This window comes from Carassius gibelio, chromosome A15 (genome assembly GCF_023724105.1).
Source record: "Carassius gibelio isolate Cgi1373 ecotype wild population from Czech Republic chromosome A15, carGib1.2-hapl.c, whole genome shotgun sequence".
Taxonomy (NCBI): Eukaryota; Metazoa; Chordata; class Actinopteri; order Cypriniformes; family Cyprinidae; genus Carassius; species Carassius gibelio.
The window spans coordinates 14,589,477-14,602,783 of NC_068385.1; the positions used below are offsets into that span (position 1 = coordinate 14,589,477).

Below are 13,307 nucleotides of genomic sequence, written 5' to 3' on the forward strand. Positions count from 1 at the left end.
TTCACAGCAGGCTTTGTAGCAGGAATAGTATGTGAATTTGGACTGAGCCCAGGGCTTTAGGTTGGGTTTGATTAAATTTACCTGCTCATGACAGATTTACAGGAAGCTGTTAAACTGTAAGCAAACCATTAAAAGTTCCAGTCACACCATCAGTCTTCCTTTTGAATTCAGAAGTGTTGCACTTGATATAATGTGCTCATTTTGAGTGAGGCTGAGCGAAAGCACAGTTTTTCTATGTTTACTACTTAATGCGAAAGCGAGCCCTTTGTCCGACCCAGGGAAAAGGAGAGTGTGAGCAGTCCTTGACATGGATTGGGAAAAGCTTTAGAAATGGCTGCCTGCTAGCATGGCACTCATTTTCATTTGAGGTGAATTACAGAACCTTAATTACTGCAGATCTGGTGGCCATCTGGGTGAAAAATCACCTATTATCAGCACTTCTCAAAGCACACACACTCCACGACACAGGATGCACAGCTGCATGACTAGGGTGACCAGATTTCTCAAGGTTCAAAACGCGACGGGGGTGGGGTATATATATTATCAATATTTTTAGGCGCAAGGAGAACTGATTGCAGAACTGGGATTGCAGTTGCACGGGGTGAGAGAGCTGTTCTGTTCTGTTGTGTCAATCAGCATGATTCCACCTGTCCCGCCTTCACTTACTATGTCTACAAGTTCATTCATAACGAATTGTGATTGGATGGTAATTTTGTTCTACAACAAGCTTAGTTACCTTTGATTAGTCCGTTCTCGTGTGACAGAACACTACTACTACTTACTCTGATCACCCAGTCGTAAAGACATTTTGAAATAAAGGACAAAACATGATTTTTTCAAAATAAGTCTGGACAATAGAGCTGAAATATGGGACTGTCCTGGGAAAACGGGACGTCTGGTCACCCTATGCATGACATCCATCTCTATGATTGTTTGAGATCATTTGATAATTTTTTTTTAAATTAATACCTTATTAAATTGGAAACTTCTTTTGCTTTCTACATTGAGAGAGCTCTGTTCCAAAACTTATTTAGCTGCAGTGCTGTCCGTGGCCTACATAGACTGCTACATTCTAAGGGAGCATTCTAACTTCACTGGAATCATTAGTTTAATGATTCGGAACACAGTTTATGGACAGAGACTAACAACAAGCTAACAATATATACTCTAAAATACATTACAAATGCAAATATAAGTAGTCAATATGTTAAACTTATATTTATATTATATAAACTAGGGCTGTCAAATGATTACAATTTTTAATCAAATTAATCAGAATTTTCAGTGGATTAATCAGGATTAATCACTATTTGCAATTACACCTGAATCCTAACCATTTTTTTTTTTCTGAAATGCGTACCAAAAGATAAATAACAGGACACAGATACATCATTTTCATGTATTGATTCATCAATATGTGGCTCTTTTTTTTCTGAATTTCAAAAGTTTAACATTTACTTGATCAAATTTACCTGAGCACTATATCAAACCATGCCATTTAACTACAGATAGTGTAAGAGTTTTAGGTGAACCAGTGGTTAAATATAGCCACATATCTATGAAATTATGCATAGAGAAACTTGAAAGAATGAACTCAGAAACACAAACATGCACCCTCTGCACTCTGGGCACTCTTGTTTTTAGGAGGTGTTCATTTGCTCTGCCACAATACTTTAGGATCGATATTTTCACGTTCTGAATGCTTCAAGTGCCAGTAAAACCAAGTAAAAATGCATATGCTTTTCCAAACAGCTGTAATTTTCGCTGCATTGCATGTAGGCGTTCTGCGCATGCGCAGTGTGAAACACAGGACGCTATAACAGGAAGAAGCTCCAGCGTATCAACTACCAAAGTCGTCTCTGTTTATCGAGCTTGACATGAATGTATTTGAGAGTAAATGGGGTAAAACCTTAAGCTTCTTCTGTGTTTTCGTCGCAGCGCTCGCCGCTGTTTTTTACTATCTTGAGAATTCAGAGATCGACGAGACTTTCCTGACCTAAATAATTTGTCACACTGCGCATGCGTGAAATGCGTAAAAAAATTTGACGTAATTAACGACAAACAACTAATTAACGCCGTTAACGTGCTATTTTTGACAGCCCTAATATAAACATATAAACAATTTTGAAAAAATTGATTTTATAGTTTTCATTAAAAATAATAATAATAATATACACGTATATTATAATAATATAATACTTTTTGATATGAAAAATAATATATATATATATATATATATATATATATATATATATATATATATATATATATATATATATATATATATATATATATATATACATTATAAATTATATAAAAAATTTTTTTTGATTGGCATATTTAACATTTAAGAATTGTATGATATATTGCAAACATAAATGTTGGGTAGAGTAGTCAGTACAGGTAAACTTTGCACACACACACACACACACACACACACACACACACACACACACATTTCATAATATTTAATATTCATAAAATTTTATTAGAAAAATTTATATATTTTCAGATATTGAGTTTTTGAACACCTTGAAAAATGTCAATATTTAAAATTCATAGCTAACACAAATATTAGGTAAAATAGTAATTAAGTAATAGTAAAGTTTCCATATTTAAAATATATTTTATAAATATTTTATGATATTCTAAAATATATGTAGTAAAATTTATGTAGTTGTTAAATTATTTTGTTCATTTTGAAATTTGATAAACTGTTATTTTTGAGTACTTTTAAAAATAAAAATAAACAAATATATATTTATAATTTGCCCACTGTTTGGCTGTTATCAGATATTATAACTGGTCCTTGTGTGTTATTTCTTAATGAATAGCTTTCATGTAAAGAGCACAATTATGATGCTTTTAAATGTTGTCTAGTTAGGCAGCTCACTATTGAGAACAGAGCTACTATGGTGGCTTTTCAGAAGTGGGGTTTTAATTGAACGGTTCCCTCTCTGAATGAGAGGTCGAAGCTCAAGAGGAGGACAGGAAAGAACTTGTAAATTAAATCTTTATACTGCAATTTGTCATCAGTTCTCTTCAACCATAAACATAAATAATTGATTTTAATAAGAAAGAGGAAGGGGGAAGTGAATTATCATTCCAGTATTTGGTTGTGGCCTCATTGCATTTTAAATTACATATGAGATCTAATGTATAGTTCCAGGCTTCCATCGGTGTGACTGTAAATCATTGTCTCATGTGGGTACTATAGCGTCGCCATGGCAGCTCATTTCATATTGTTCTTTTAAGCCACAAGGCTTTAGTCTCACAGTTTGGCTGGACCCGCGCACAATTACCATTGAACTCCAAAAGGCTATTACTATAAATCACAATGCAATTTTCTGCTGCAGGAACTCCCAAACTCTCTCCCTGTTGCCAGAGCTCCGCGTCTGATTCCTCGACCAATTTAGTGTATTAGAGTCCTCATTGTCTTGCAGACGGACAGTCTATGCGGCAATCATTGCGGCAGTTCAGATGTGATTCACACAGGCTCTCCTAAAGTGATTCTTAGCTAGAGGCAGATTGTATTCATTCAGGACGGGCCTGTTTACGTGCCCCTAAAACGCGGTGGACAAATCTATCCGCAGTCATTGCTGACAAGAGGCCTGAAGGAGGATTTTGGTAATTAAGCGCCTAACGAGTTTGTTTAATGAACGGCCCTGTGTGCAGTGTTTAAAACATGATCTTCTGAGGTGAGCCCTCACAAACCTCTGCTGAAGCTCATATATACAGTAAATACAGTACTGTAATTATTCATTTTTAAAAGAATTGTGTTCTAAAATCTATTCTTGTGAATTTTCAGCGTCATTACTTCAGTCTAGAGTGTCACATGATCCATCAGAAATCATTCTAATTTGTAAAAAAAATAACATTTATTTTTTAAATTAATATTAATTAATATTAACATATTAATTAATATTAACAAATAGTGGACACATTGGACATAATCATTAAACTTGGCATATTTAATGTTAATTGATAATGTTTTTATTCAGACATATGTTTAACTGATTCGTTTTTTTTTATTTTATCACCTGAATGTATTTTGTGATTTTCTCATTTTTGTCTTGTATTCAACATCAGTGTTTGATATAGTTTTTTTGTGTGTTAATTTTATATCTCATTTACTTTGATGAAGATATCTTTGCTTCTATTTATAGGAATTGCAAGAAACATTTTTCTGGTTTAGTGTTATAATATTTGGATACATGTGCTAAGTACTAAAACACTAAAATACAAATGAAAAGTGGTGGTTAAAATGGCTAAAATTGTGTTACCTTAGGCATAAACTCTTTGTTTGGGTTTCCCAAAACTCCGTATGCTAATGAAGATCCATTTGGGAGGATTAAAGTCTCTGAATGTTGCCTGAACAACTGTCAAATCTGACTAGTCTAACTACTGATTAGTTATCCGATCAGAAACACATGAAGCTAAAATACACTGGCATAGAACTACATTCAAGCCTGCAGTGGGAAAGATAATGCAGTCCTGTTAGCAGTGGGCTCAAGAACACCTCTTATTTGCTGTAACACTCAGTCTGAAGATGCTCCCTAACTTTGATGCCGATGCCTGATCCCATCAGTACTTATCGCTGTGATTTTGAAGGCCTTATATTTTTTACTGCAAGACTGCAGCCTCCTCTGTCTCATGCTGTATCGATCTTCTGCTTTGGAAAACCTGCCGTTTCCTCTCTCAGGTGCATCTCTGATCCCAGAGCTATGATATCTAGTGCTCACTACACAGCAGTATGAAATATGAAGGCCAGCCGGAACATAAATACGTGAGTCTGAGATGCTCACAGTGAACCGTGCCCTGAATGTTCAAAAATATGAAATCCCATCTAAAGTCCTCAAATAGGCAAATGAGAGATTGTATGTTGATAGTGGCCAGCTCTGAAATGGCTTAGTTCAGTCAGAGAGATGCTTGACTGCCCAAATTTCTCTCACTTTTCTTGACTATTTGTGTTGTCGGTGTTGCTAAGCCTCTTAGTACAGAATGTGTAACACTCAGATATGGGCTGTGATACTTTGCTCTTTTCTATTTCAAGTAAAGCACACATTTGTGACCCTGCCTGTGAAAACCCAGTTAAAGTCATTTTTTTTTTTTGTGATTTACTGTTTTCTAAATAAAATCATCCTTCATAAAGATGTAGTGCAGGTCATCACAATGCAACATTCTTGACATTAGTACAACGTGTGACAAATTGCAGTAAGCCTTTTTCATGCAACACAAGAATGAATTTCTGTGTTAAATGTTTGTAAAACCATTTTTACTTAAACTGTCACTTCTAACTGAATGTGATAGTTTATGCAAGAATGGTATTACAATTTACACTGAAATTCTCTTCATGGTTTAATAAATGAGGTGTTTTGTGGTTTAATTTAAAGTCTTTGGGTCTTACCTATATATAATATGTCAATTAGCACTGCGTCATTAACAAATGTTATTTATTTATTGTGTTTATTGTCTTAACGTTTCAGTTCATTCTGCTTTTTATTCAGCTAAGCTGCAGATATAGCCTGGCACGTCTTTGTTCTTTGCACGCTAGATCACTTCTTTCAGTGCGAAAACGTCTTTTTCTCATTTTCATAAAATAAAATGCTATATTATTTAACTTTTCCTCTCCATCAGCGATCAGCAATGAACAGGGTATGGATCTGTCTCGGCATGTTTAAGAGAAGTCGACTCTGCACTCAAATTTTGACCTCTTATTTCACTTAGTTGCTAATTTTACATTTCTAATTTGATCTAATATGGTTTATTTCATTTCAGCTTTATTCCAATCATTAAAAAAGTTTTAATAATTGGTTTACGTTGACAATAATAACCCTGTTCTGTATGCAAAAAAAAGGTTCTTGCACAAATACTGTATTTCTGTCAGATTCACAGACACATGCACGCATAAATTTGTTCATACTATCTTTCTAATGTTTATGAATGCATGTCATTTTAAATGAGATATGAGATTTGTGTGAATGCATGCTTAGTGAACGCGAGCCTGACTTTCACTGAAGTGAGTCCATTGTAGCAGTCCCACTCATTTCTCCTCTGTTCCTGTGCACTTTCAGGTAGAGCCAGTCTGCATGGCAAAGCGTCTCTGCAGATCGACCATGTGCGCTCGGAAGACCAGGGCTGGTACGAGTGCAGGGTCCTCATGCTGGAACAACAATACGACACCTTTCACAACGGCAGCTGGGTTCACCTCACAGTCAACGGTGAGTCCCTTGCCGCTCTCACCACACTAGTACTGCGAAAGACACACACACACACCGATCTCTGCTTGATTGCATATTCCTTTCTAATATCAGCAGTAAATCAGAGCTGTGAGAAGTGGAGGAGGATGTGACTGGCTCTTACCACTCATGACTGGCTGCTGCTGTGACTAATATGTGTGGTAGATCCACAGAAATGAGCAATGAAAACCCTTGTGGTCCAGAGTCGGCTGTTATTTTCTCCATCAGAAATCCTCATTGCCGTCTCCCTTGTTTTAAGCCAATATTGTGTTCTTGTCGTGCAGAGGACAGTAATGGGTAATAATGAGATTTTTGGTTAATCATTAACTCCGTGTCTGTAATCTTTAAACACTTCCATATGTTAGTTAACTCCTAAATGTTTACCAAAAGGAAAATGAAGACACAATTAATTCTGCACTACACAGATGTTTGTCCATTTTTATCAAAATCTCTCCAGTCATTCTGAAACAGACTAGGAAGTAAACCCAAACCCAAAGGCCTGCTCTGAGATCTGAATGCCCTTATGTCTCATAAACAGAGTAATATTTCACCAGGCAGCAGAGCCCTCATCATTTCCATTACACTAATGGAGATGTCTTCCATGGTGCCAAACTACAGAGACAAATTTAGGGCAGCTCAAGGCTTTGGTCATGTCATGTTCCTCCCTCTCATTCCATATGAACATCACATTTTGCCTGATCTATTATTTATGGGCATGATTCACCGCCGCTGGAAATCTATCGTCACCTCCACGGTGAGTGTTTGCATTTTATTAGATGATGAATTTAATACGATCCATTAAAGACAATATGTAAACTATCATGATTCACAGCTCAGTAATCATTGCCTGCGGGGCAATATCCAAAAGGCCCCTCAGTTGGATATTAATAGTATCGTAACGCAACTGTAAGTTTAAATCAAGCGTTGATGAAGATAATTTCCAAGACTGGAGTCATTTGTATTTGGCTGCACTGCATTCTGATTCTCACTGTACATCACTTAACGTATGAGCTGCAGTGGCAGCGGAATTAAAGATAATTAAGGGCATCATTAAAGAACCAGTGTCTCTTCTCATGTTGGCGAGAAAATCGTTGGAGTATGCTGTGTTGGTACGTTGGTGATAATCACATCCCCAAGTGATATATGTGTCCATTCAGTGAACAGCAGCAGAGAGGAAATGATAAAAGTGTGCAGTCAAAGATCATGGTCGTCCTGGATGAAGTTGCACAGGAGGGAATGAGTTATTCAGTTAAACCTTTCCACAGACCCCCAGCCCACTTTTGCACTGCTTAGCAAGAAATATGTCTACCAGCACAACCAGTTGTTTCCTTTGGTACCGTCGGAAGTAAAAATGGAAAAGAAGTTAGGAAGCTGTTTTCATCTGTTACATAGTGTTTCACTTCCAATCCTGTACAAGTCAGATAGATGGCAATGAGTACATGTTTGCTGCAGCGATGTACGTAGTTTGCTTATTTGTATCTCTGCGTTCAGTGATGTTGATTATTCATTGTGAAATGAAGCAGCAGCTGATATTGATTTGGCTGCTGTCAGACATTGAGGTGTCATCCACAGGAATGGTATAATTAGAACACCGCTGTCTGCTCTGCGTAAGCACAGGCTTTTTGTATATTTAACATATGCTTGTGAGGTGAGACTCATGCATATTCCAAACTTCAAACAATGACACCAGCAAGGGTGACAGTCTGCTGCACCTTGCGTCCATGTTAAAGGTCCACAGCCGTTCCCTTGCAGAAATCGCTGGGACTTTATTTGGAAAGTGCACGGTAGCCGTTTCTCCATTTCAGAGCTGCGGCGGGAGAGCGAGTGAGCGAGAGGCACGAGTTGAAGGGTGTATTATTGCATGTGGGGTGCGTGTTTGTGTATGTGTGTGTTTTTGGCCCGGGGTGAATGAGTTCAGTGTCTGCCTCGTCTTCTTTCAGCCGGAGAAATGTCACCTGTGCAGCTGTGGCGGTTTGCGCTTGTGTGAACATCTGCGAGGGTTTATTTCACAGCATCCCATTTCCTCTTTACTGCTGCAGTGGCCATTCATGCCCTCCCTCGTTTGCATTCACGGTTAGTTCAGAGGTTCACTCAATCACGTCCCCTCACACACACACACACTCCTGGCCCTTAGGTGCTTTCTGAAATGTCAGTATCAGTGATTACGGTGTGTAGATGGTGTGTGGTTTTTTTATATGTCGTCAGGACGTTTTACAATAAAGTGCATATAATAGCCTTTTGGCTAAAGGGCTCATGGTCGGATTTGCAAGCAATGCAGCTTTGAATCTAAACGACATACTGCCTGCTTGAAATTCACCACATTTGCTTTGATTGCGGATGTGTGAGTGACCTGCAGCCATGGCAGTCTTTGAAAAAGGTTTATATTGCTCCTTCCAGTAGGATTTGGTGTGGAGTTTTTATATCATATACCCGTTTTATGACTTTTAATAAGCATGCATTGTCATGGCTTTAAAGATGATCCTCTAAGGAATAGTCAATTGGCTGACTTGGTCAGTTTATAATCAAATGCTTTATGTGCATTTATTATCTGGATACTTGAAAGTCTTGCTGTTGGAAATAATAAATAACTAAAAAAATCTGTGTTATAATCTCCAACCTTTTGCATGCTCTTACTGTTTGATATTCTTTTTCCACCAAAATGGTGCATCCCCCATTTTCACCGACTGAATAACAATGTTACTCTTTGTATGCCAAAATAGCTGGTCAAAACTTGTAAACGTATATTTTGTTTAGTTACCAATTCACTCATATTAAATGTTTATATGCTAAGTCTAACAAAAATATACGTTTAGGTGTTTTTCATATTTAAATTAATTTTTTTTTTGAAAGGCAAGATTTATGTCTCATTTGAAAATGTATTCATTAATTTATGTGCATTTTAGAATGTTAAATTAAGGTATTTTATGAATAAACTCAAAAGTCAAAGATGGGTGTAATTAGTACTTTGGGACAAAATAAGCCCATGTAATGATTTATTCACAAATTATGAAGAAATATTGATTTTAAAACAGTAATATATTTATTCAGTAACAGGAAAGTATAAATATATAAAATAAAACAAAATAAAATAAAAGTGTTAGCGCTCATCACCTGTACCAATAATATTCAATATGAAAAACATACACTATGAAAAGCACAACAATTTTACCGTGGCAACATAATAAAGGTGAAATGCCTCTATGATTTTTGGACAGGTGCAGTAGAACCACAATGGTTCCTCAGTGAGTAATGGTAAAAAAAGTTAATTTATTAAAATAATTTGCTCTACAAAACAATTTACGCTTGATTTATTTATAAATTAATGTAAAATGAATCCTGAAACATTTAATGTTTCCAGTTCACATGCTTAATTTTATGGCAGTCTATCTTTCAGTAGGGCTAGTGTTTTGACCTTGAGATTAGCTTTGTGCGCAAGTCAATAAAACTGATAGAAAATGATAAAGTACTATTTGTTCATACACAAAAAACAATACAATATGTATCTCTTATTTGAAATAATAAAAACATTTTTTTTTTTACAAAAAAATGGCTTTCAATTGTGTTATCTTGTTGTGGGTCACACTTTATTTTAAGGTCCAATTCCCGATATTAACAAACTATTAACTAAAATTTTGCCTCAACAGACTCTGAATTTGCTGCTTATTAATAGTAAGTAATGTAATTGTTAAGTTTAGGTATTGATAGGATTAGGGATGTAGAATATGATCATGCAGAATGTATCCTTTATAAGTACTAATAAACAGCCAAAATGTTATTAATAGGCATGCTATTAATAGTGAGAATTGTTCCCTTTACTATAGTGTGATCGAGTTTTGTTTTGTTCATTTTAGCTTTGTTTAGCTTTTTGTTTTTCCACTGCTAGGTTTCGGTTTTTGCAATATTGTTTTGTTTTGCACATTCCAGCTTATGAAGTAGTTTTGTGCAGTCAAATTTTGTTTTGCACAATATGGTTTTGTTTTGCACAGTTTTGTTTTGCACATTCTGTTTTTGTTTGAAACAGTCTTGTTTTTGGAATATCATTTTGTTTTGCCCCATGATGTTTTGGCTCAATCGATTTAGTTTTGTTATGAACAGCCTAACTTTGTTTTATATCAGTCACTGGCCATCACTATTCAGTGTATATCACTATGCACCATTCAATGTACAGATTCTAGTTGAATCCCAGATATGAACAGTGTAAGCTTATCTTAAAAGTTTTGTAAGAATCACTGGTGTTCATTGGTATTCAGACTGCCCCACTTGTCCAAAAGCGTCTTTGTTGGGGCAGGTGCTGTCTGGCCTCACAAGGGCAGAAAGTCTGACAGCCCTGGCTTCCTGTAGCCGAGATATTAGCATCCTCTTGTGTATGGATCTTATGTGGTCAGTGGTTGTTCTTCCTGCCCGTGTGTACCCAGCAGGTGTCAGCTGGGCAGATGTACCCACTCGGAGAACAGTAATGGCACTGTGGAGACGTTCAGGTCATCACACAGCCCTCCTTCATCAGTTCGGTCATCACACTCGTCTCTCTGAGAACATCCTGCCCATCCCCACAGATCATTAGCTTCTGATACTAAACACCAATCCAAACCAAATGCAATGAATATCAGTGGGGTACAAAGTTATTAGCCCACATTGAATTTCATTATATTTATTTTTCTATTTATTTGTAATTTTGGTTGTTTTCTGTAATTTGGTACCTTGAACTTTACTGTAGTATGTTTTTAATAAGTTTTAGTCTAATGAGAAATGTTCTTTGGTGGAGGTCAACAGCAATGAGAAACTGTATATCTACATCAGCGTCCATGTGGCCGTGGTTTTCTAGATCTGTGTTTCAGAGTGTGATGTGTTCATTGAAGATTTTTGAAAAAAAGTCCTTTTACAAAACAAATTAGTTAAAAAACACTCTATAGCTCTGCATATCTTCCAGAATCATTTTATTTAGGTATTATTAATTAGACGTCTATCAGTATGTGAGAGTGAAGGTTGTTTTTCTTGCTAGAAGTTAAAGTCTGCTGAGAAAAGTTGAGGTGCTGAGCATCTATTCACTGAGCTCTGTCCAGACCATCTGTTCACGTGGAAAGACCTTCAGACAGTTGCCTTCTGTAATATGTCTCCTGGTTGTCATTCGCAGTGTGAGCCTAAGATTTCCCAAAAACACAAGGTGAGATGAGTCCAGAAACTAGGGCAGGTGTGTGAAGGAGTTTGTTTGTCCCTTAAAGTACCTTCAAGTGTTTATCAAAAACTATTCATAAGAGAGAAACGGAAATGGAAAGGGTGAAAATTAAGAAAAAAAAATCAACTTTTAGTCAATATCTGGGATATGGAAAACAACACAGTGACAGAATAGACTTGGTGGGTTGCCTTAACAACTACTATAGTTTTTTTTTAGGATTCGCTCACATAAGACACATTCAAAAAGATATAGAACATGTTAGAATGGAAGAGAAAGTTTAGAATTTTTAGAATTTGGACTGGTTATAGCTCAAATAATGTAAGATATAAAATATGAGACTATAGTGTAGGTGCTTTAAAGGCAATGCATATAAAACACGACTTTCCAGAAAAGGTTTTTACTGTGAAAATGTATTTAATTAGCACTGCCTCTAAAAATATCAGAACTAAAAAGAGATGCATGAAAAAAAAAATCTAATGAATTAGTCAACCTCAACAGCAGACTAGTCTGTGATTGGATTAGCTGAGTATTGTGACCCATCCTTAGGGAATATATATTTTTAGAGATTTGATGCTGATATCAGCAAGATGTTTTGGGCTATAAATTCTTCTCCCTTGTGTTTAGCCTGCAACAGATTGCAGTGAGAATGCAAAAGCTCATAGTAGGCACAGATGGACAGATGTTCAGAGGCATTAATTGCTTGCTTTGTTTGTTTTCCACCAGGTGTTTGTGCTATTGAAAGCAAAACTGCTATAGGCTAATGATGACCCACATGCAGATGAAGTTAAGATTTCACTGCTGAAAGTGTGCAATGCATATTCCTAGAGACTTGTATTATGGCTTGATAGATGGGTACACATAAGAATGATTATGCATAATTATGCTGAAATTTAATGATCATAATTCACAAATTTCTACACAAGAGTGTGATCAAATGTGATGTTTGGTAGCAAAACTATGACTTTCATTATAAAAGAGGCCTGACTCGCATCATAAAGACTTGACGTTGGGTGACTAAACAACCACTTAGCAATCACGTACCTTGCAACTGCATCATGTGTAAAAATTTTAAAAAAGGTGTGCAGACTGCATTGACATGTTGCATGGATGTTCTGGATGAATGTGGCAATACAGAGATACTGGTAGTTCTTGTCTTCTGTTTCTGCAGCCGCTGCCGTCTCACACGCTCACCATAGGAATTAAATATGAAAGAATCTGGACTCAATTTGTCCTGTCTTTGTTTCTGTCCCAGCGCCCCCTACGTTCATGGACACGCCACCGCAGTACGTGGAGGCGAGGGAGGGGGGCGGCATTACTCTGACCTGCACTGCCTTCGGAAACCCCAAGCCAGTGGTCACCTGGCTGAGAGACGGGGATCAGCTGACCAACAGCAAGAAATACACGGTAACTGTTGTGGTTAAATATTTTTTTCCTTAATCAGTGTTTTTGACTTGTTTTTCCATTAAAAATAACTGAAACAAGATAAATTTACTCTAGCGAACTACATACATCTTAAGACTAGTATTCCTAAAATATGCTACTGTTCATAAGTTTAGGGGTCAGTAAATTTTTTAAAATTAATTAATCCTTTTATTTAGTAAGTATGGATACATTTTATAAAAGTGACACGCATGTTACAAAAGATTTTAAATGGAAATAACTTTCTATTCATCAGAGAATCCTGAAAAACAGGATTTTTACATTTTCCACAAAAATAATAAGCAGCACAATGTTTCCGGGATAAAAAAAATAGGTAACTGCAACTTTATCTCACAATCTATGCATTTTTTTTTTCTCAGAACTGCAGGATATAAACTCCAGATTCGGAAATTGTGAGAAAAAGTTATTATATTTATAATTACCTGTTTTATTTTTATTCTTTGAATTAATTAAGA

The 13,307-nt window shown here is 36.3% G+C and overlaps 1 protein-coding gene across 8 annotated transcripts in view; it reads left to right on the plus strand.

The window, feature by feature from the left end:
- Positions 1–13,307, plus strand: part of LOC128029298 (protein turtle homolog B-like) — a 165,372-nt gene that overhangs the window by 12,141 nt on the left and 139,924 nt on the right. For 7 of the 8 annotated variants that reach the window (XR_008187335.1, XM_052616993.1, XM_052616994.1 and 4 more), the window contains exons 3-4: positions 6,075–6,221; positions 12,665–12,816. The exons of the other annotated variant lie outside the window; for it this stretch is intronic. Coding sequence is in view for 6 of the 7 variants with exons in the window: in XM_052616993.1 (XP_052472953.1) it covers positions 6,075–6,221; positions 12,665–12,816 (299 nt within the window). In the remaining variant the exon portion in view is untranslated. The remainder of the gene's footprint in view (positions 1–6,074; positions 6,222–12,664; positions 12,817–13,307) is intronic. 8 annotated transcript variants of the gene reach the window in all.